The sequence below is a fragment of the Rhineura floridana genome, chromosome 2, assembly GCF_030035675.1.
Source record: "Rhineura floridana isolate rRhiFlo1 chromosome 2, rRhiFlo1.hap2, whole genome shotgun sequence".
NCBI classification, from domain to species: domain Eukaryota; kingdom Metazoa; phylum Chordata; class Lepidosauria; order Squamata; family Rhineuridae; genus Rhineura; species Rhineura floridana.
This window is the reverse complement of record NC_084481.1, coordinates 105,671,449-105,695,329: the sequence shown is the minus strand read 5'-3', so window position 1 is coordinate 105,695,329 and position 23,881 is coordinate 105,671,449. Positions and strand designations below refer to the sequence as shown.

At 41.5% G+C, this 23,881-nt stretch overlaps 1 protein-coding gene across 4 annotated transcripts in view; it reads right to left on the bottom strand.

The window, feature by feature from the left end:
* LOC133376948 (uncharacterized) overlaps positions 1 to 23,881 on the bottom strand; it is a 144,789-nt gene that overhangs the window by 32,214 nt on the left and 88,694 nt on the right. For 3 of the 4 annotated variants that reach the window (XM_061609983.1, XM_061609985.1, XM_061609984.1), the window contains exons 2-7: positions 20,360 to 20,666; positions 16,596 to 16,669; positions 12,414 to 12,499; positions 7,950 to 7,989; positions 6,737 to 6,817; positions 2,618 to 2,725 (exon numbers count right to left, since the gene is read on the bottom strand). In XM_061609983.1, coding sequence (XP_061465967.1) covers positions 2,618 to 2,725; positions 6,737 to 6,817; positions 7,950 to 7,989; positions 12,414 to 12,499; positions 16,596 to 16,661 — 381 coding nt within the window. In that variant the 5' untranslated portion in view covers positions 16,662 to 16,669; positions 20,360 to 20,666. The remainder of the gene's footprint in view (positions 1 to 2,617; positions 2,726 to 6,736; positions 6,818 to 7,949; positions 7,990 to 12,413; positions 12,500 to 16,595; positions 16,670 to 20,359; positions 20,667 to 23,881) is intronic. The other variant, XM_061609986.1, reaches the window with a different exon arrangement.

Here is a 23,881-nt window from a genome sequence, read left to right as displayed (position 1 = left end):
TGTTTATTAAAAACTGCTGATGGAAAGCATCATCTTAAAAGAGGCATTCTCCCTTCTCTCACACACAGGAGGAATGACTTCCCTAAAATTATACTTGCTACACGTGTGTATCATCTGAAAAGGTAAAGCGTACTTCTTGCTTCAGAAATATTGGATGGGAATCCAAACTGAGTTAGGCTGAAATCCTTATTCCGCTTCCTATGAGTTGTTGAGCCTCAGCTATCCCAGAAGGAACAGGGAGGGGGGAGGCATGAGTTTCAAGCGCTTCCGCTGCCAGAAGACGCAGAAGATTTGGAAGTTGTTGAGTCTGAGCAGGACCTTGGGGGAGGGGGTGAGTCTGGTCTCCAGCCAGTTCCCACGAAAGGCGCAATCTCTGAGGAACAGAGCGCGCCACCCCCAGCTCCTGCAGAGGACCTGTCAGGGGAAGTTCCAGAGGCAGTGCCAACTCCTCCCTTGCCCAGCCGTTCCCAGGATGCTACCAGCGTGGAGCAGCCCCCTGACCTCGAGCCCGTTGCTCAGGAGCAGGTGTCTTCCGATGAGCCGTTGGAAACACACACCCCTTTGCCTCATTCCCGCCACCATGAGAAACGGACGGGACAGAGACAGGACTTGCGAAGGAGTCAGAGATTACGATCGAAAACGTTCCCTACTTAAGCTTGCATCTTACAGTGGGGAGTTGCTGAGTCAACTTCCTTCATACGCCACAGAGCATGTCTAGAGTGTAGTTAGGGATTCTAGTGAGTTAGCACAGGGTTTTCTATGAAGCGCAATGCCTTTGATGTATCCATTACTCTAATAAAACCAGATTTACTTGCACCCTCGTCTCAGCCTCGTCCTTCCGGCTCTGGACAGGACATGAGTAAGCCTCATTGAAATCTATTGGACTGACGTCTGAATACACATGGTTAAGATTACAGCCTTGATTATTATTGAAATCAACATGACTTAACTCATGACTAACTTTTCACTTTTATTTCAATGCGACCTAACTGTAACTAATTATTCAGTATCCAGCCCAGTTTTTACCCACATGTAAATCTAATATGATCAATCAATTAAGATTTCTTTAACTGGGTTTGCAGTCCTAGTATTTTTCATTAAACTTTGTTTTCTGCAAGTTTCCTACATTCATGTGCTATTAATTAAAAGAAACAAATCCTTGATTTCAGATTTACTAATATAATTTCCTGCTGATGGCCTGTTCAGAGAACATATTTATAGTTCATGCTATGCATTTCCCAGACAGGTACTAAGAATTAAGGTACAGAAATAAAATAATACTTCTGTTGGTAATGGGAATCTTGTAATATGCACTTGTTTACAAGAAAGAAGGGCCTAGAATTCACCAAGTAGGATACTGAAATTCTACCCATGTAACAGGGTTTTTCTGGTTCCTCCCTGACACACTACAAGCCCCTCAGCCTCACCACCACCACCAAGCAGCTACTGAGGGTCAACAGACCTCTGGAATGAAATGCAATGGGATTCAAATGGATGCTACAGGATAAAGAAAAATTAGGAGAATTTGATGGGGCTGCCTTGCACAAGTATAAGTGAATTTCTGCTTATGGAAGACGTCTATGGTTCCAGACCAGAGACTGTAAATTGAATGGCTCTTTACCAGTCAAATAGATGTGTTTAGGGCTTTGTTTCTGTTAGAATAAGCAAACTTGCATGTTCCCTTTAAGAGATATTTAGGAAATATCCCATGTATCTGTTTACCAGTGATGCAACTTCCTAAAGGGTGGGGTTACCTGGCTTTCTCTTCCTCCTCCTTTGTCTGGGATTTTTGCATATTCTCCATTAAGCTTGAGGAGAGAGAAGCATGCACATGCTTCTCTTCCAAGATGACCATTACCAAAGACTAATGGACTCCTTTTCTTTCGTCTAAGCTAGAGCCTATGTGTCCTGAACATATGAAAGGTCGTGAGTAAACATTCTTTATCTTTTACCTAAGAAGACTGTGTCTGTTGTTATTTGTTTCTGAGGGGAAAAGGTGGGCTGGTTTGATTCTCATCCCGCTGCTTGCGTTTATATCTCTGCTAGGAAATAGGACCATGAAACTGTTCCTATTTCACATATTTTTTAAATACTAGACAGTTTCAGAGATACCCATTAGGATCTTAAGTTATCATACATGCACACAAAATGCATATTTTTCATTTATTGTGTTCAGCCTGCAAGGCTATGTATTTGTTTTGGGGATGTGACAGTTTTTAAGCAATAAATTCACACTTGTCTTGTGTTTGGGAAAATGTAGTTCTTCCTCCAGATCACAATTCATTACTGTGTGGAATGTGACCGGCTAAATGTTATGGTAACAGAATGGATATTTTTGGCCACAACTAATGAAGGAAAGATTAGCATCTGATAAGTGTTTGGGGTTTTTCCCCAAACTTTTAAAAAATTCATTCTTTGGAGGGTATGTGTTCTCTCATTGTACAACTTGCCTACTCATTTTTAAAAAAGGGTGGATTGGTAAAAACCATATTTCTCATACCCAAATGCCTTCCTGCATTTTTGAATCAAAATAACTTCAAATGCTGAAATTGGAAGAAAAACACTGTCCCATCATGCTTTGCACTTCTGCATTGTATGAGACCAAATACTGACTTACCTCATACTTTCCTTCATTTTCCATCTTAATGTTTTCAATGTCCAGCAGGAGTGACCAGACCTGGCCTCGCACCTGGAGGGGAATCCCCTTATAAACTCTACGGAACATCTACAAAGTTTGAAAACAAATGTAAATTAATACAACCTTCTAAGAGGTATTGAGTTTCTCAAATGTGACAAATCTTGTAGCAGTTTGGCAGTGTATATAGAGAGTGCCAAGTCATTCTGAAACTAGGTGTCCCATCACACATTCTTAGGCTTAGTTCTGTTTCTTTCAGTAGATGAAACCTGGTGTGGTTTTTAAAAAAGTATAGTTTGAAGCACAGCATTGGAGTATTTTTCACTATGAATAGTTTGACTGGGCAACTTCTTTTGTGGGTAAGATCCAGTGTAGCATGAGGTTCATGAAACAAAGCTTCTCCTTCCTCTCCTCCCCCCCACTATCCCCATGCCCCCCCAAATCTGCTCCAGGGGGTTGGGGGATGCCCCAGATATGTTTTTGAGGCATCTAGGGGAGCTGGAGGGGGGAGAAGAGAAACTGGAAATCCCATTACACAAGTGGGCAGGTATAGTTGGATGTCACTATGACTCCATAAAGTTTGGGTGGAAATCTTGTGCAACATTTTAAGCAAGAGGACTTCAATCAATGTGCATGAATTTGTTTAAACATGATTAACATAGTCTGCATATAACTTGCCATTTCTGGAACACAGACAACGGATCTTGAGAAGTGTTCTGCAACATTAGGCAGTATTGGTCCATTCAAAAGCACCTGCTGATGCAGCAACTAAGGTATTTCCTCATCTCAAGATGGAGTTAAGGAATGCTTTTATTTGCTTTCAGAAAGAGAAATTTGCAACTTAGGACAATGACTTGGGTCCTAACCTCCCCACCACAAATAGTACAGCATGGGTCTTTCCTGCCACTCCCTCCCCTCTGCAGCCCCTTGCACCCCACAAAATAATCATTCCTGGGGTTTGGGAATGGTGCAGAATATGGTATGGAAGGCTACAGAGAGGGAAGTGGAGGAAATCCCCCCTTTTGTGAATGGAAGAGCAAGTTTAGATCCAAGCCATTATGTTTTCATTGAAATACTAAGTTTTTTAACCTTGTGTCTAAGCTAACTTCTGCTCTGGCAAATAAGTAAGAATTAATGCATTAATGTAAGCCTATCCAGAGGTTGTCATTGTTAACCAGCACAACCAGAAGACCAACCACCATACTTTTCTGTGTATGTTTTTGTGTGTGAGTCTCTCTCACACACAAATGGGATGAATCCATTTCATTTCTACTCAAGACACTGCCAAGAATCTTGAACCAACTGACAATGATGGTCAAGTCAACAAAATGATTTCTACTTATTCCACCCCTCTCCACTTCCCTCCCCACAGTTTATCTAGGGAATAAGAGAAGGAAGGCTTTCCAGAGAATGATTTTATGTCTGACCTTTAAAAAAACCAGTTTTGGTTCTGTCAACCAACTGGCCAACTGTGGGGAAGACTGAAGTCTACTCATACCAAAGCATCAAGATTCACTTGTATTCTTTGCTGAATGAAGATAGTGTATTCCTGTGCTTTATTTAAACAACTCTCTCTTTCAATATCACAGCAATATAACCCACATTCTGCACCAAGAGTAGAAGAATTTTGAGACCTGTATGAAACCATCAATGACCTCCTTTTACATAACTGATTACTTCTGAACAGGAAGGAGACTGAATTCTGCAAGGCACTGAAGTCCTTACCAAATGCCCTATTCCCCTTTTCCTCATCCCACACTGACCAGCTTCTATGATGTCACCAGACCTTGCCCATCATATTTTCAAACTTATTTGTGTAGCCATAAAGCTACATATTTTTCACACACATGGTAGCTGAGATTTTTAAGCTACCATATGCCATGCTCACTACTAAATTGTATGCTTGTATGGTGTGATCTCTGAGTACTGTATACAGTTCCTAACTGAGCTGGGATGTTACTGATTCAATGAGAAAAAGAAAATGAAAATGTAGTGTGGGGGATATTCTATTAGCAGAAGAGAGGAAAGATTAAGCCACAATAATATAATAAATATATCATCAATCAGCCTTGCTTTGGATAGGGTACAATGGCATTACAACAAATGAGATGATAGCCAGGATCCCAGTCCATCCCAAGTTGGTTAAAATAAAATCCCTTCCACCAAATTGTTTCAGAGATTGGTGTTAACTGTACCACAAGAAAATGCAGTTAAGAACTCAACAGAGAAAGGAGCAGATTTTTGCTATGGTTCTAAACGTTTGATTTTAATGAGTGCAAACCCAACTGCATGTAGATTAAACAGCTTTCAGCACTACTTCTCTGCTAGGATTTTATTTCAGTGCATTGTACGGAGCAAGTGCCCAAAGTGATGAAATTTCAATGAACAAACTGCCTCTAGTTTATTTATTAACCTGAAGTTCTCTCTCATCCACATAAAATGAAAGTTGTAAAATACCTCATCACTCATCACAGAAGAGCAGCCATTTCACTTCACAACAAACTATTTTAGAAGAGAAAACAATAATACACACTAAGAGGTATTTCCTTAGCTTTTCCCCCCTCCGACTTGAGATTTTTTAAATAAGGAAAGATTTCCAAAGGCAATTTAGATGTTTTGCTCTGGATATTTTGTTACGTTTTATTTATTTTTAATTGCTGGTTTATTTTATTGTACTTGAATTATTGTTGTTAGGCACTCTGAGAACATTTGGTGAAAAGGCAGAATACAAATTGAAACCAACCAACCAACATTTGGGAGCTGAATAATAGTGTTTGGTACACTCAAGACAGCAGCTCCCCCACTTCTTACAAGGAGGAGAAAAAATAGAAAAAGACTGTTCAAACTTTGTCTGGATTGGGGGCCATATATGTTAATATAATAGAGCAACCAACTCTGCAAATAACTGTTTGCTAGTTAGACATTGGTATGCCACTAATAATCATCCATCTCTCTCCCTACTCCCTTCTCTGAAACCTATAATTCAAGCAGAATTTTTGACAAATGCATGTTGCTGAACATCTGTCCAGGAGCACCAATGTTTGGGCTACTTCTCCAGCATGAAGAGATGCTTTAAGGCTGGTGGACCACTTTAAAGCAACAGGCACAACTGACACAATGTTCCTTTTTTACAGTGAGCCAGTTTTGGCATTAAGCATTTGTAATTTCATCCATAGGATGAATGACACAATATGAGCACTTCACCACTCTGTATCTGTTCTGCTGGCCTTACTGTGCTTCCTTCTGTAGCAAGCTAGCCTGAACTGCAATTCATGTTGTTGTTGTTGTTGTTGTTGTTATTATTATTATTATTATTATTATTTTATTATTATTGTTATGATGATGATGATGGTAATAGAGTATTGTCCACCACAGAATTCCTGGGAGACTGAAATACTTTCCACAGTGTTAGAATTTCTAATGCCCAATCTGACTGACCTGCTTGGCTATGTAAATAGCAGAAGGGCATTGTTGGCAGATGATGGCATCCATAATGTTAGAACATGTAGAATTAACCCTTGAAATTATGGCTAATACTGTTTGGTCCCATAATAAATGCTGTCCATATAGCCAGGGTTTGTATATATATAAGCTGCCTCAAAGTTGCTGGTGAGTAGCTGCTTTGGGGTAGGGGTGGACAGGGACTGACTGTAATCAGGAACTGGCCTATTACTGCGTAATGGAAGGACCATTCTTTAAGATGGGCTTTTAAGAATGCCAGATATAAATCCCATAGGTGTTGGTCTCTGTAAGAACTACTACAGCAAACAGTGCTAGGGTGTAAATGGCTTGTGTTGGATGGTTGAGTCAGTATGACTTGACATCTGGGATAATACATTGCTGCAATCAGAGGTGCACCTTCCAAACAACCTATGGAATAATTTACACACATTTCAAATTCATATAGCTGAAAATGGCCAGAAGACAGAAATTATACTTTGTGAACATAATAAACAAAGCCTTCAACAGCCTATTCACTGTTTTCAGCACCATAACTGTGAAAAGAAAGAACACAATACACTTTTCAATCTCCCTTTTCCTTACAATAAAAGCCAGAACAAATACTTTTGCACTAAAACATGTCACAATTCTGTTCCTCACCTTTTCACTGTTTCTGTATTTTCCCCATTTTCTTAACATCTTCAGCCATTTGTCCACTCGTTCAATCTCCTGAAGCTTTTGCTGGGAAAGAATTTTGAAAGTGAAGTTCAGAGGGCTTCCACCAATTTGTGTGAGAAAGGAAGAAGACAGTGCTGGATATCCAAGTCAGCACAATGTGGAGTAATATGGTTCATGCAAGAGCCAAAGATTTGAGCTTGATCAGGAGACAGGGAATTTTCCCCACCCACTCATTCCGTGTCCTAGAAAGTTGAAGTTTTCAAAGGAAAACTCTAGATCATATGCTACTCCAGGGGTGGTTAACCTGTGGCTTTACAGATGCTACTGGACTACAATCCCCATCATCCCTGACTACTGGCCATGCTGGCTGGGGCTCATGGGAGTTGGAGTCCAACAACATCTGGAGGGACACAAAGCACTATCCCTTTGCTATTGCTTCACTTGATATAGTACAATTTTCTTGGATCTCATCCAAATTGAGGCTGTATACTGTGAATCAACACAATGCCAGACAGCTGTATTTACCTCAACCTACTCTGAGCAAGGCAAAGATTACCTTCTTTCCATTTAAGTGGAGCAGCACATAAATGTCACAAGCAAGATACTGAATGACATAATCATGGATGTCAGCTCTTGTGAGATGACATGGATAAGTTAACAGTGGAGCGCATAGTCTCCTTCAGTCAATTAGGTTTGCATACTTAATGACCACAATTCATGCCTGTATGCTCCACACTTTCCCACTCCTAATTATCCATAATGCCCCACCACCCTTCTCAATATTGCCAATAAAATTTACAAGAATTCCACAGCTGCTCACTGTTCTTCAGATCAAGCCAAGCTGCAAAACTGTGGGAGCGCTTGCAGCAATGTGTAGCTTTGGTGCTTCATTTTAGAACATACAAAAGAAATCTCACCAAACCTTCCTTCTTATAGAGCTTCATTAACTTCATAGCTGGCTAAGGCATAAGCACCATTACTTGGAAGTTAGTCTAATTGAAACAAACAAGACTTACTTACAAGCAAGCATATAAGAGTTGGGATGCATGACATATTCTAATTTATCCGGAGAGTTAATAATTATAATTATATTAATAATTGCAGTGTCTTTCACCACTTGCTACTGAAAGCAAACTCAACAGCGGCTGCCACCTCCCATAATTACTCCACAGAAAGTAAAGCTACCAGCTCCTACCTTCTCCTCCAGAGCACTGCGGATCGGTAGCTCATGCTCACTGAAAGAGTAAAAATTCTAATTGAGCCAATGTATAATATAAGAGTATACAAGTAAAGTGGTACTCTACAGAAAAAAGGTCTGAAGTTATGCTTCAAATGATGGACAAAAACATAGCAGCTGATTGGTCTACTACTTGGCTAAGAAAGTTCCTATCAACTTGGTCATTTATTGAGTGCATATTTTAAATCAAATTTCAAAATGATTTCCTGTCCCCAGAAAATGTGGAAGCAACATCAAGAGGTAGATCTCCTTTGGGCTCCTGTTCACAGATGGATTCATTGCATCAGCTCCTGGATGGGTCGGGGGCATAAAAGCCAGTCAGCCAATGGGTCCCTGGGAATAGCTGCAGCACTGGTGGACTGGAGAAGACCTGCGCTGGTAGTGAGTACTTGAGCATCTGGGTGGTTGCTTGTTTGCTCTTTTGAGACAGCTGAGGTCACTGGTAAGTGCTGTAAGGACTGGGACCCCCTGCCTAGCTCTGAATCCAGAGAGAGCCTGCACTCAATCTTGCAGCCTCTTGCATCAGCTCCTGGCTGGGTCAGGGGCATAAAAGCCCAGCAGCCCTCAAGTTAGACCTTCGGAAGCCCACTGAATTATTTACAAGGCACTTCGAGGGTAAAGTTGCTTGCCTGCATAGCAATCTTGATGCCCCATCCACATCTACTGTAGTCCCCAGTGAGGTGGTGAGGTGACCAGTGCAATGTCTACTGCAAATTCTTGGAATTATTCAGTTGATGCCACCTGATGACATGGACAAGGTGCTTGTGACAATGTGGCCAGCAACATGTCCCCTCAAACCTAGCCCTTCTTGGCTTAGGAGGGTATGAACGAGTGGATCTAGGGTGTGGCCAACGCATCTTGTGGGAAGGAGCGGACCCAGCTGCCTTGAAAGGGGCAGTGATCTGACCACTCCTGAAAACATTCACCCTGGACCCATTGGTTTGTGACAACTACCACACAGTCACAAATATCCCCTTTTTAGGGAAAGTGATCAGGAGGGTTGTGGCGCAACAATTGCAAGTACTCTGGGATGAAACAGCTTATCTTGACCCATTCCAATCTGGGATCAGGCCTGGTTATGGGACTGAATTGGCCTTGATTTCCCTGATGGATGACCTTTATCAGGAGAAAGACAGGGAAAATGCAACCCTGTTATTCTTACTTGATCTGTCAGTGGTTTTTGATACCATTGACCATGGTATCCTTCTGAGCCGATTTAGTGAGATGGATATCAAAGACAGTTTTACAGTGGTTCCGATCCTATCTTTGGTATCAGTTTCAGAGAATAGCACTGATTGGTTATCTTTCAGCCCCCTGGCAGTTGTGTTGTGGGGTGCCACAGGGTACCATCGTGTCCCCAATGCTGTTTAACATCTATATGAAGTCGTTGGGAGAGGTCATCAGGAGATTTGGGGTGAGGTGTCAACAGTATGGTAATGAGATCCAGCTCTATTTCTCTGTAACATCTGAATTGGAAGAGGCCGTGCAAGCTGTAGACCATGCCTAGACTCAGTGGTGGGATGGATGAGCTAACTAAATCTGAATCCTAGCATGACAGAGGCACTGTGGGTAGATGGTTCCTGAGTCCAGCTAACTGGTCAATTGCCTGGTTTGAATGGGATTATACTCCCTCTGAAACAGCAGGTTCATAGTTGGGGGTATTCCTGGATCCATCTTTGCCACTAGAGGCCCAGGTGACCTCAGTGGCTAGGAGTGCCTTTTACAAGCTTTGACTGTGGCCGTTTCTGGATCAGGATAGCCAGGCCACTATTAGCTATGCCCTGATAACCTCCAGGCTGGATTACTGTAATGCACTCTGTGGGGCTGCCCTTGAGGTCGGTCCGTAAACTGCAGCTGGTGCAAAATACAGCAGTGCAACTGCTCACTGCGGCAGGATATTGCCAACATGTTATCTGGGAGTTGGAGGTACTGCTTGGCAGTGGCTCTGCTCCTATCTGGCAGGTCGTCTCCAGAAAGTAGGGCTTGGGGAGCACTACTCGATACCCTGGGCGCTCCAATATGGAGTCCTGCAGGGATCAGTTCTGTCCCCCATGCTCTTTAACATCTATATGAAGCCTCTGGGTGCTGTCATCAGGAGTTTTGGAGTGCGTTCTCATCAGTATGCTGATGATACGCAGCTCTACTTCTCCTTTTCATCTTCTTCAGGTGAGGCTGTCAAGGTCCTAAACCGATGCTTGGCCGCGATAATGGACTGGATGAGAGCGAACAAATTGAAGCTCAATCCAGACAAGACTGAGATGCTGTTAGTAAATGGATCCCCTGACCAGTTGGATGTTCGACCTGTTCTGGATGAGGTTACACTCCCCCTGAAGGAGCAGGTGCGTAGCTTGGGAGTCCTTTTGGACCCGTCCTTGTCACTTGAGGCGCAGGTGGCCTCGGTGGCACGGAGTGCTTTTTACCAACTTAGGCTGGTGGCCCAGCTGCGCCCGTATCTAGACAGGGAACATCTTGCTACAGTTGTCCATGCTCTGGTAACCTCGAGATTGGACTACTGCAACGCACTATACGTGGGGCTGCCCTTGAAGACGGTTCGGAAACTGCAGCGGCCAGATTAATAACCGGGACCAAGCGGTCGGAACATGTGACACCAATTCTGGCTGGCTTGCACTGGCTGCCTATACGTTTCCGGGCCCAATTCAAGGTGCTGGTTTTGACTTATAAAGCCTTACACGGCATGGGCCCACAATACCTGGTGGAACGTCTCTTCCGATATGAACCTACCCGTGCACTACGCTCAACATCGAAGGCCCTCCTCCGGGTGCCTACTCAGAAAGATGCCCGGAAGGTGATTATGAGAAAGAGGGCCTTCTCGGTAGCGGCCCCCGAACTATGGAACACCCTTCCTGACGAGGTACGCCTGGCGCCTACTTTACTATCCTTTCCTCTTTGCCCAGGCATTTTAATATTTTTAATATTTTTAACATTTTAGTATTTCAGTATTTGTATTTAATGTTGTATTTGTTAGTTATATGTTTTATTTGTTTGTTTAACTGTTGATTTGAGAATTAGATGGTTTTTTAATATTGAAATGTAAAGATATATTTTTATTTGTTGTACACCGCCCTGAGAGCTTTGCTATGGGCGGTATAAAAATTGAATTAAATAAATAAATAAATAAATATTATCTCACTGCTGAGAGAATTGCTCTGGCTGCCCATGAGCTACTGGGCCAAGTTCAAGGTGCTGGTTTTGGTGTACAAAGGTCTATACAGCTTGAGGCAACAAAGGAGTGGGTATCATTCAATAAAACGGAATGGAGGGGGGGTGTGCCCCAGAATGACAAAAAGAAAAACGTAGATAGGAAAATACCAAAAGTTTAATGAGGAGCGTGTATTTTTAAAATGATCTTGTAAAAAGCCCAATGCGTTTCGGCTAACAATATACAGCCTTCATCAGGGGCAGTTACTGAATGTCTGGATACATACTTTAGTCTCAGCTGGAAATGCTTGTAAGAGGGTATTAGCAATCGATATCACGATCATCGGAACAAATCTAATAAACTCCTCCTCCATTCCATCCTATACAGCTTGAGACCAGGATACCTGAAAGATAACCTTACCCCTTATACACCCAGTTGATCACTGAGCTCTGCAGGTGAGGGCCTCTTGCAGTTACCATCTTATCAGGAGGTCCGTTCCACACAACAAAGGAAGTGGATCTTTAGCGTGGTGGCACCTAGTCTTTGGAAGTCTCTCTTCTTAAATATTAGACAGGCACCATCTCTATTATCCATTTGGCACCTTCTGAAGACCTTCCTCTTTCAACAAGCCTTTTAAATTAGAGACCGTATCCCAGTCTGCATCTGTGTTGGAACTGCTTTTTATGATTTTTTAAAAAACATGTTTTTAAGATTTTTGTTTTTAAGATGTTTTAAAATGTTTTGTTCCTCATTTGCCACCCTTCTGGGAGAATTATTATTTTTATTATATTATCATCACTATCAACAACAGCAATAATAATAATAATTAGCATAAGCACCATAAGACAGATAGCAAAAAAGAGGTGTGTATGTTGTTCCCCCAGTGTGAACACCTGAATCCCTCTAAAGGGCAGCTATAGAAAGCCGGAATCATTTTGAGTTTTCTTAAAGGATTTTAACACTTTTCAGAAACTCTGTTCACATCATAAGTATGCAATTTTCCTCCATACAAAAAGCACAAACATTCATTTCCAAAGCAAGTTCTGTCATACATGGCAGGAGTTTTCATAAGCAACAGACAGTCATTTCTCTCTGTTTCTCACTTGCACAAGTGGACTGAAGTACTAGTACAGACACTTAGTTGAGATTCAGTGGTGGGTGATCAATGCCACAGCACAATCATAAGCCAGTGAAAGGGGTGCAACTGTAACCCTCAACACTAGTTTCAGCAAAATTAAGGGGACAGGAAAAGGGGAACTTACTGCAAGAACCCAAATCTATCAGTGACTTTGTAGAGAGTAAAGTCAGCATCCTCCCATGGATCGATCTGAGCACCTTCCTGCCTCCCCTATAAAGAAAAAAAAAAGGCTTCACAATAAAGCACACTATGGTATCAAACAGCAGAAGATGTCTGAGCGGCACCAGTATCAAGCAATGCCCAATAATTTGCCCCTTGTACTCTCACTTCCTCTCTCAGACTTGAATCAAGGTCTGTTACTTCTGTCCAGTTTATCTGGCAAAACTGAACCTTTTTCGCTGCTTCTAAAGCCTTGGGCTCTGTTTTCACTGCCCTTGTCTGAGCAGGATTACTAATGGGGTTGGCAACCTCACATTGAAAACGTAGGTGCCCCGGTCTACCACATTTGTAGCATAATTTCTCCTCACTTTTAGGGTACACAGATCCACTCTGGGGTGTCCTGTGCCCTTCAGATTTTAATGGAGGACTCACTCGCTGTGGTACCACATCCCTTCTGCCAGCACTATATGGTCTGGGTTTAAACTCTCTTGATGTTTTCCCCACCCAGCCAGTTCTATTGGAGGCGAAGTGATCCGCCATCTCTGCGGCCTCCTGCACAGATGTAGGGGAACGGTCTTTGACCAGGAGCCTTATTTCTGGTGGTAACTGATGGTATAATTGATCCAGTATCATGAGGCTTTTCACCTCTTCCACTGACTGAGCTTTGGCACTACTCATCCACTTTCCAAATATATCCATCAACTTTGCTCCCAGTTCCACAAAAGACCTCCCTGTCTGTATCTGGCAATTTCTGAAAAGCTTTCTAAAATAATCAGGCCCCAGTCTGAATCTTTTAAACACTGCTTCTTTGAATTCAGCATAGGTGACGGGCTTGTCTGAGGGGAAATATTGGTATACCTCAGCCAATTCCCCTTTAATCAGGTTTGATAAATACTGCATGTATTTATCTTCAGGTAGCCCCCACAACTGAGCTGCTTTTTCAAAGGTGCTGAGGTAAATTTGAGGATCTTGACCAGGCTCATAGACAGCAAAGTCCTTTGGAGTAATTTTTATTTTTGCTCCATCTCTCTCTTTCCTTGTCTCCTCAGAGTGAAATTTCTCTCTATCAAATTTTAACTTTTCTACTTGTAATTCAGCATCCAATGCTCGTTGCTTCTCCCTCTCCTCAAACCCCAATCTCATTCTCTCGATTTCCAACTCCCTCTGTTTTTCCTTCTCTGCACCTTCCATCCTCAATCTCTCAGCTTCCAACTCCCGCTGTTTATCTTTTTCCTCAGCCTCCATCCTCAATCTCTCAGCTTCCAACTCTCTCTGTTTTTCCTTCTCTGCACCTTCCATCCTCAACTTCTCTCTCAAGTACTCTATATAAGCGGGATTGCTTAAATATCCTTCTGGGGTCTCTTCTCTGACAGGTTGTTTTTGCTGGGCAGTTGCAAATCCTATAAGTGCTACCCTCAATTCATCTACCCCTTTACCGTCATGAGGTAAATTGAATGTTATGCACTTCTCCACCAGCTCCTCTCTTTTCATTTTTATGTATTCAGCCATGGTGTTTGAGTTCACTCACTCTTTGCCACACACTCTTTGCCAGTCACTCTCACAAGAAATCTTGTTTTGTTATTTCTGTTTGCCACACAACTATTAGGGATTGTCTAGTATTCGTATCTCACTGCTACAGCCAACACCTGTGACGTAGTCTCCTTTGTCACCACGTGTCTTTGGGACTCTCTTTGGTTCGTATCTGGATTCTCTGTTGTTCGTATCCCACCGCTACCACCACATGTGATGCGTCCTTCCCTGGCTCTCCCTGTCAGGTTCCTACCTGCTCGTGGTTACTGCCTGTCTCTAGGCACCACCAGGGACTCCACCAGTCCGGACCGCACTCTCTTATGATTTCTCTCCCCGCTCTAGCACAGATCTCAACAGATCCCCCTGCTAGGCAACCACCAGTAACGTCCCAATACTAGTATTCCCAGAGACTCTGAATACTGGTATTGTTATTCTCTTCACCGCTGCCACCATTTGTTACAGTTCCCCTTCAGCCTTGGTCATTACCTTACCCTCCCTTCTGGTCTGTGAAACCCCAGCCAAGGATCAGGCCTTTGGTAAACCAAATTAAGTATTTATTACAGATAACAAAGCTAACAAGATTAACAAGATTTCTTCTTAAGGCACATAAGCATATGGTTTTACTCAATACTAATCCGAACTCCACCTCCCTCCTGGTAAACAACTCTCTACACCCCCACCAAGCAATCCACTCTTTCTCTTCTCCCCCCAGATTCCACAATTCACCACCTCACATTCACCCAGATTTACCTGTCATCCTTTCATTTATACTGTCAGCCATTTTAAACATTCAGCCAATCATCAAGCATTCTATTGCCCATTCACTCCCCCTCCTCTTTCACTACTTACCATGTATACTCTAAACAACCAGCTCTTACCATATATACACTAATATATAGGAACATCACAAGCACACTATGGTGTCAAACAGCAGAAGATTTTGGCATACTCATGTCACTTTAAGAAATAAAAAAACAGCACCTGTCCTTATGTCATTTTTATTCATTAAAGGCTAGCATTGAGTTGATTTTGTGCCATTTAAAAGCTGTAAAGATAAAATGGGTAAACAAGGTGATGGGTATTAACTAATTTTTGTACAATGGTAGCTACTTTGCTAAGCGCTTATGGTATGTATAAAATGTTTTTACTTGTGTGTTAAATACCTCAGCTCTACAGAAACTGCACCGAACATGTCACCATTCTTCTCCTTCACCTATTGCTCTGCTGCTATGTTTCAGCATCGAACTGGAAAGGACCATTTAAGAGGTTTCACATTCTGGGTGACAAGGAACAAGCACCAAAAATGGGAAATGAAAATGAAGTACCTATAATTTTCTTTACTATTGTGTTTTGAGACCCAGAATCCTTTACTGAAGTTTCTGCCTTCAAAGGAATGTTCTAGGGAAGAATACCTGTTTGTTTGCAGAGACAGACAGCACACAGCCAAAGCAAGCTGCATAGTACATAGTGTATAAGTGTATACATCCTGACCAATTAATCCATCACAGGAAAATAGGATATCCTGTATTACTATTTTCTTCATCCTGTTAAACTAATACTATTGTCACTAATCACACAGTATATCAAATTAAAACAACCCCAATGCTACCTTAAAAATGTGGCCATTCAAAGCCAGCCTGAAATGGGTTTGCAGAACTTCTTCACTCTGGCTGAGACTGCAGCAATTCTCCAGAGGAAGAGAACTGCACAGATAAGGAGCAGCCACAGAAAACCTCCACGGGTTATTTCCAATGGTGTCACTGAGCTGCTGATAAAGGATCCATCCGGACAACAGGGAGGAAAGCAGGTTTCAGTGATTTCTCTCCCTTGCAGCCCCACCCCCACCCCTAAATCTGTTCCAGAGGGTCAAGTGACTCTCTGGAGCAGATTTGTGAGGTGCAGGTGGGAAAAAGAATAGCCAAAATTTGCTTCTTTCCCCATTCTGCTGACAGAAGGCCTTACCATCAGCAGCGCAACACTGTTAGATACAACTCCATATTCCCACAATGAGAGCTTAATGCATCAATGGAATCATTAAGAAGATGCTCTGAGCAGATCTGACAAACTGAGATGACAGAGAAGGGTTTTTTAGAATCCAATAATCTTGGAGCAGTTGGGTAGGTTCTGATTATTGTAGTAGTCATGGAAAAAATATGTTTGAATCTATAGTTGATGACAAACAGGTGATCTCAAAAGTCAGCAAACAAAAAGCTAACTTTTCCAATTAAGTACTATGTGTTGTTATCCATGAGTTTGCAGTTAGCATACATATCATAAGAAGTGATGCTATGTGGAAAGACACATGAAAAGGCCTCCACATAGCAGGTGCTCCAACAAAGTCATTCTTGTGAACTGGCTTATTCCATAGTGACTTACCACATTGGCTACTACACATCCCTCACAGTGGCTGGTGGCAAAGCTGAGCCAAATGTTAGTGTACATTTGGCTCATGACACTGAAGCAGCTGCTAAGTGGAAGCAGTTTCAAGCAACCCCCACGTAGCAGCTGTATTATGAGATACAGACCTTCTGAATGACTGGCTGGTTTATTGCAAGTTCATGGGTTCTGCAGACAGGTAAGCCAACAGAAATACTCGTGGGCAAAGGAAGGTTCTTACCTTCTCATACTTAGCAATGATTTCTGCTCTTTCCTCTGCTATTAAGACATCTATATCTTTCTTCATGTCAAAAGCTGCAAGAAATGGGACAAGTGAACAATGAGATAATATAGCACAGGGAGTTTTCTTGGGGAATGTGCTAATAGAAAAAGGCTTTACTGACAACTAAAAACCCTAAACTCTATCCCATAGGTAAAAATCAGGCTGAAGCTCTGGGCTCCTATTATCAGGAAGAGCAGGATATAAACTGAATAAATAAATAAGCTACAAAATCCCAAGAACATCTATATCCAGTTTCTATCAAACAGTATGAACATGGCTTGAGTGTGAGCAAGTTAGTATATTTGAGTAGATCTTTATTAAAAAAAACAGACAGTAGACAATCAGCATCAGACACAGACAGCAATTCATTTCTAGTAATTTTCGTCTTAATAGGTGGTTCTCTTTCCAAAGCAAGTATAATTACTTCAAATATTTAAATTTCTAGGAACAAGTTAATTTCATTTGCATGCTTATAGTGAGTTAGTTAGTTTCATTAGTTTATGGGCACAATTCAAAATGCTTATTTTGAACTTGGCCAGCACAATCCTATGTATATTTACTCAGACTCAAGTCTCACATTCTTCAATGGAGCTTACTCCCAGGGTAAGTACTCCCAGCAGCACATACAGTAACTCCAGTGCTTACAAACTTGCACTGGCTGCCCATATGTTACCAAGCCAGATTAAAGGTTCTTGTATTAATTGACAAGGCCCTTAACAACTTGTGCCCAGGATTATCTAAGGATCGCCTAATAACTTATATCCTGGCCTGATCACTGAGATTTTTGGAGGAGTCTGTTGGTAGTCCCCCATGGCTCAGATGTATGGCTTGTAATGACTAGAGGCCATGCTTTCAGTGTAGCGGGCCCAATCTTGTTCTGTTTTTTATTTTATTTTTTGTTTTTATGTATACTGCTTAGAAATGCAAATCATTAAGCAGTATATAAATGTTTTAAATAAATAAGTGTGCATAGGATTGCAACCTAAAGTTCTAAAATGGTCTGGGTCCAGGCGTATTTGAAGGAACGCCTCTTCCCAGGCTGCAGCTCAGTGGTAGAGCTTCTGCTCTGTATGTGCAACATCCCAGGTTAAATTGCCATCTCCAAGTAGGGACTGGGAATGTCCCCCATCTGAAAGCCTCAAGAGCTGCTGCCACCCAGTGTTGACAATAGTGAGCTAGATGAGCCAGTGGTCTGACTCAGTATAAACTCTTATGTTCTTATGACTGAGGACTTCCCTGATGACCTCTGATTGCCTTCAGTGGTTAGATGGTGGCTACAAAGCCCTAACACCTTCCCTGTGGAATTCCATTCCTAGGTAAAGCCAACAAGTACACCTACTTGCTGGCTTTCTGATTAGATAGGTCTTTGATTTAGCTGTTCTTGCCATTTCCAATGTTATCCTTCTGGCAACTGATATTTTAAATTCATTTAAATTTGGCACACGATTCAAGTCTCACTATTCTGAGCAGACCTGTGACTCGTAAGAACATGAAAGAGGAGTGATCACTTTTTTGTTGTACAGTTTCTGCTTATGAGCATGTCTGAGACAGTGATTAGATAAACACCGCAAGTTGTGGTGAACAGTCCAGATCTGGTCATCTGAATCTACCCTTCCTTTGTGAGAGGTGAAAAATACATCCCCTCTTTCCCCTAAAGAAAAAAATCCTAGTACCTTATTATCAAACATAAAATGAGGTATTATATGACTAACTGATCAACAGAGAAATCAATTGATACTTGAACAGAAAATTTAGCTCTGGGTTTATTTCTGATACTGTATCGTACAATCATCAACAAATTTGAACTTTTCACACAACAAACTCTTAGATGACATGGCTGGCTGGCAATTAATCCACCTGAACTGGACTTTAGGTAATGTTGCTTACATCAGTCTTTCTCTCACCCACATATAAATAAAAGCTCAGTATAAAAATAATATGTGGAACAGCAAACTGTAATGACAATATGCACCTAAAATAACATTTTACTTTCAAGATAGCTTGTAGTGAAATAATCCATATTCTGTGTGCTTTCTATTTCAAATCTGTGCATGATTTGGTATATGTGAGAGGGAGGAAATTAATTATTGATTTACACATATGCACATGAAACAATAATTAAAACAGCAGCAATGAAAACACAAGCTTTTTGAGGAAGGTCCTCAAATGCCTGAATTATATGGGTAAATGAAGAAAAGGGAATCATTTCCCACAAGAGAAAGACCTAGGACAAACCATCATTTAGGGCAAGAAGAACCGCCTCCAAAATCTTTCCTGGTTTTCAACCACATTTCTCAGATTTTGAGATTCTTTCATACAGATATGAAGGCACAGTATGATTATATCCCACCTATCTAATCATATGCCAACTCAAGTCAGCTCACAATAGTTTAGAATTAAAACAAGTAGCAAAAATGTAAGATATACAAAAACAAAGCAACTACAAAAACAATGAAAATAGCAGGAAAGGTTTGACTTGAAAGCATGGCTTATGCTTGTGGTAAAAAGGGGAATGCACATGCAGTCCTAGATACCTCTCCTAATCAAACACTTTGATAATGCTTTTTAAATAGAATCGGACAGAATTGTTCAAGATGGAAACCAGAGTTGATTTCTCCTATATTGTCAGCTTTGTCATCACACAATCTCATTTACAAGAGTTTAAACTACACATGATAGGAGCCCAACCACTGTGTTGGAATACAGGTCATGCCAAATTCTTATAAAGCAGTGCATGGGGTTGGAGGATAATTTAAAATACAGAAGTGGGGGTTCTAAACACTCCCCCTCAACAAATACTTTAGTCCCCAGCCATTTTTCTCCAGATGTTTTCAGTTTGCAGGATTTACTTCCAGCCCTGGGATCCCTAGTGCAAGGAAAATGTTTCTGAAGGGCCAGATGGTATTGAGGGTGTAATCTACCACCTGTTCTGCATTATAAAATCCTTTCTGCACCTTATAAGAATTTGGTGGCAACCAAATTTTAATATGAAAGTGCCACAAGTTAATCCTTTTAATTGAAATTTCATACAGGAGTAACGTGAGAAAATAAATATTATGTAGGGTATGGGGAGGTTGTGGTAATGCTCTTTCCAGGGCAGTGCAATAGACTCTTTATCCTTAAGAAGTTTGGTACTGAGTGTCTTCCAACATAAACAGTGAAAAAGATGCAAGTACTGGGCATGCCACAATGTGACTGTAGGAAGGATAATCCTATATGCAAAATTAACTTTGTTTTGTGGTTGGACAGGACTGTTAAATGGCCTGTGCTGCAGTTAACTTCAGAGATATGTTTTCACAGGATCAAGGCAAGTGGAGCAGTATCCACCCTTGCAGCTAAACTGGTCAGTGGAGCAGATGAAATACAACATGATGTGAGAGCATTCTGGCACAAAAGCTGCCAGTATTGTGAAGAATGACAGTAGACTACATAACATCGAGTTGTTTCAGAATTGGTTTGGAACGTCCTGGGGCAGACCTCCACAGGTGTGCTGAAAAAGCTCAGAAGTAGCAGAAGTCTCAGCCTTTTGAGTCATTCTTTTTTTCCCTGTAGACTATACTTAGTAGGTAGTACACAATCTAGAAGTTTACAGTCAAGATACTGGTAATCCTTAATTCGACACCAGTATTAATTTTGTTCTAACAAAAGCACTAAATCCACATAAGCATTCCACAGAAAATGAAACATGTGAGTGATATAAAATGAAACATAGCAGGCCTTACCTGAGATTGCTCTTATATCTTGCACAGGACCACTTGAGGCTAGGGTGGCCTCTCCCTCCTTGATGCTACCTGATAGAAAACATTCCAAATGTTCAATGTGTGTCTTCACATTTGCCTCTTCTGTTTGCAGCTGACACTTTCAGGGAGTCCTTAGCATGGTCTCTCTCAGCTTTGCCCACTAAACCCCATAGTCAGTAAAAACTTCTTCTCCTTTTCTGCTGGTTTCCCCAAACAATTGTTGATCATTGGTCAGGTTGAAAGAAATACTGGTTTCTATGCAGATAATCTCATTCTTCCACTGGGATGACTGAAAAAAAAATACAAAAGTAGTATGACTTTTTAAGCATCTCAATCTGTGACCATTTTTTCCTAGCACTGTCAGTGCTTTCTTCACAAACTGAGTTCTGATATTACTTAGCACAAATGAGCAAATGTTGAGTTCTCATAACAAAGACTGTGGCTACTGTGCTCGTCTCCTGGTCCTTCTGTTACCAGATTACCCGATGCTAAACCATGATATAGCTTAGCATTACAAGTGAACCTGAGCTCACGATCTGTCTCACTCCAGACAAACCATAAGCTATAACCAAGTTTTTTCTTGGTTTACTCCTCATGGCCTGTTTGAGTGAGACAAATGACAAACCTGGGTTTGCCCAAAGGGAAACTATGGATTAAGGAATTTCAGGAAGGGGCTGAACTCATAGCACATTTGTACAAAAATCATGATGTTCAAAGGTCACAGGAGCAACACAGAAAGTGTGCAAACTATTCCTTATACAAAACACACTGTGCACTTTGGATACTACGTAACTTTGGGTATCTTTATCCCAATCAATCAAACACTGTGTGCTTTGCGATACAAATTATATTTTTTGCTGAGCTACAGAGAAAATCTAAACTGGATTATACTAATAAGTTTTCCCTTGCTAAACTTCATTTTGTTTCAGGTGGGATTTTGCTGTCACTTTACCAGACACCCAGAATTCATTCATTCATTCATTCTCACACACACACACTCTCTCTCTCACACTCTCTCACTCTCTCACTCTCTCTGTGTGTGTGAGAGAAAGAGAGAACATGTGTGTATATGTATGTATATATACATATAAATGAGAGAGAATGAAGCATGAGAGTGTTCCTATTGCACCATGATGTCATTTGTCTACAATTTGCTTATGTGAAGAAGCTCAGTTCAAGAGCAACATCTGATTTTCATCAGTCTCTCATTTTATGACATGGCCAATTGTGTCAACCATCATGGAGACTTAAAAGAAATGCTACACATCCCATCAAAAACCTTCTCTTTCCACCCCCTGCAATGCTTCGTTCATGTCAACATCAATAAGACATTAACATTCTTGATAAGACAGACTGAGCTGATTTTCTAGATTGCTGAAAACAGACAATAAGACTTGTATAGCATCCTAATGTACAGTGGTAATCATAACACCAATTATTAAACTCTGATTCTTTCCAACCAACAATTAGATCAGATCTGAAGGCATTGTGAGACAATGCTTTGCAGCAATAATCAGAATTACATGCAATGATGGTAAACCCATATCATTAAAAGCCATTCTGCCCCAAGCAGCAAGAGATTCACTAATAGGCAGGTTTGATCATTTGCATGCTTATTGAGTTCAATGGTATTTACTCCCATGCAATCATGCTTAAGATAGGTAAAACTGACAATGGGAGGAGGAGGGGTAGGGGGAAGGTCAGGATTGGAGGGGGAGGGGAGGGGAGGGTCAAGAGTGTGGGGATAGGAGGGAGAAGGGAGGGTGGATTTAATCAGTTGCATACTTTTTGAGTTCAATGGGATTTACTTCTGTGCAATCATGTTTGAAAATGGAAATGGACTGCCTTCAAGTCGATCCCAACTTATGGCGACCCTATGAATAGGTTTTTCATGGTAAACGGTATTCAAAGGTGGTTTTACCATTGACTTCCTCTGAGGGTGAGAGGCAGTGACTGGCCCAAGGTCACCCAGTGAGCTTCATGGCTGTGTGGGGATTTGAACCCTCATCTCCCAGGTCATAGTCCAACACTGACCTGGCGGAGGGGCAGGGAAGGTGGGAGGAAGGGGAGGGGAGGAGATTTGTGGGTGGGCACTGGGCAGAGGGGAAGCCCCTTTCCTTTCCAAAAGGAAAACATTGTGAACAGTATCATTGCTTTTCAGAGTCCCCCCCCCCTTTTTTATTCTACAGCAGGCACATGTAGCCTCCCACCCAAATTTAAACTAAAGTTGTCCCTGGCCACATCCACACCAGGCCTTTATTGCACTTTGGACAGTCATGGCTTCTCTCAAAGAATCCTGGGAAGTGTAGTTAGTGAAGGGTGCTGAGAGTTGCTAGGAGATGCCCTGTTCCCCTCACAGACCTTCAATCAGAGTGGCTGACTGTTAAACCAGTCTGGTCACTGGAGCTCTGTCAGTGGAATAGCAGTCTCCTCTCAGCACCCTTCACAAACTACATTTCCCAGGATTCTCTGAGGGAAGCCATGACTGTCTCAAGTGAAATCAAAGTCTGGTGTGGGTGTGGCCCCCTGATTAGGCAAGCCAAGCAGCTGTGAGTCTGGCTTTTAGAACACTGACAGTTGGTTCTTACTGAGCATGCCCGACGTTATCATAGGCTTCCAGCCAAAATTTCTTAAATTAATTAAAAATCAGCCAGGCATTTTTTTAACTTTTAAACTGCAGAAGATGAAGGCTAGAATATGGGGCAAGGTACTCTGTGAACATGGCTGATTTTTAATTAATTTCAACAGATTTATGAGAACTCTGAGAGAGAAAAAGTCCAAAAGGCGTCTGTGTTTTTCTCTCTCCCTCTTTAGACTTTGAACTCTCAATTCTTTCTGACTGTTTTGTGTATTGCCATGAAAATTGAGAGGGTTGTTAAGCAAGCATTTCTGAGTTCAGGAATATAGGTTTTGTAAGGTTTTGTTTTGAAATGAGCTTATGAAAAGCATCAGAATGGCATGGGGGGCATTTTCAATTTAACATTGCGGAATGTGAAAAATCCATGCTGGCTATAGTATACAGCCACTCTTGTGGCTGTATAATAAACGTAAGAACATAAGAACCACCTGTTGGATCAGGCCAATGGCCCATCTAGTTCAGCATGTTGTTATCACAGTGGCCAATTAGTTTGACTTGTATTTCGTGAGGACATTTTAAAAAAAGAAGAGAAAATCACAAACTAATGCAAAATTTGGAGACATGAAGATTGAAAAAAATATACAACAGATCTGGAATTGACAAGATTCCTCCATCCCTAGCCCCAAGGATTTGTAAAGCAAGGGATGGAGATACAATTTAGAACACAAGAAGGGGACAGCAGGCAAGAGGTACTGAACCCACCCAAGCTCCTCTCCAGATTAGGCTCCGATAGTGAAAGTGGGTCCAACTAGAGAAAACCCACTAGGAGAAGAAAATTCAACATTCCCCTGCCTATCCCTGCACACCATTTGTATTTATAATTGTACCATGATATCCACTAAAGTGATAGAGTTATGTTAGATTCT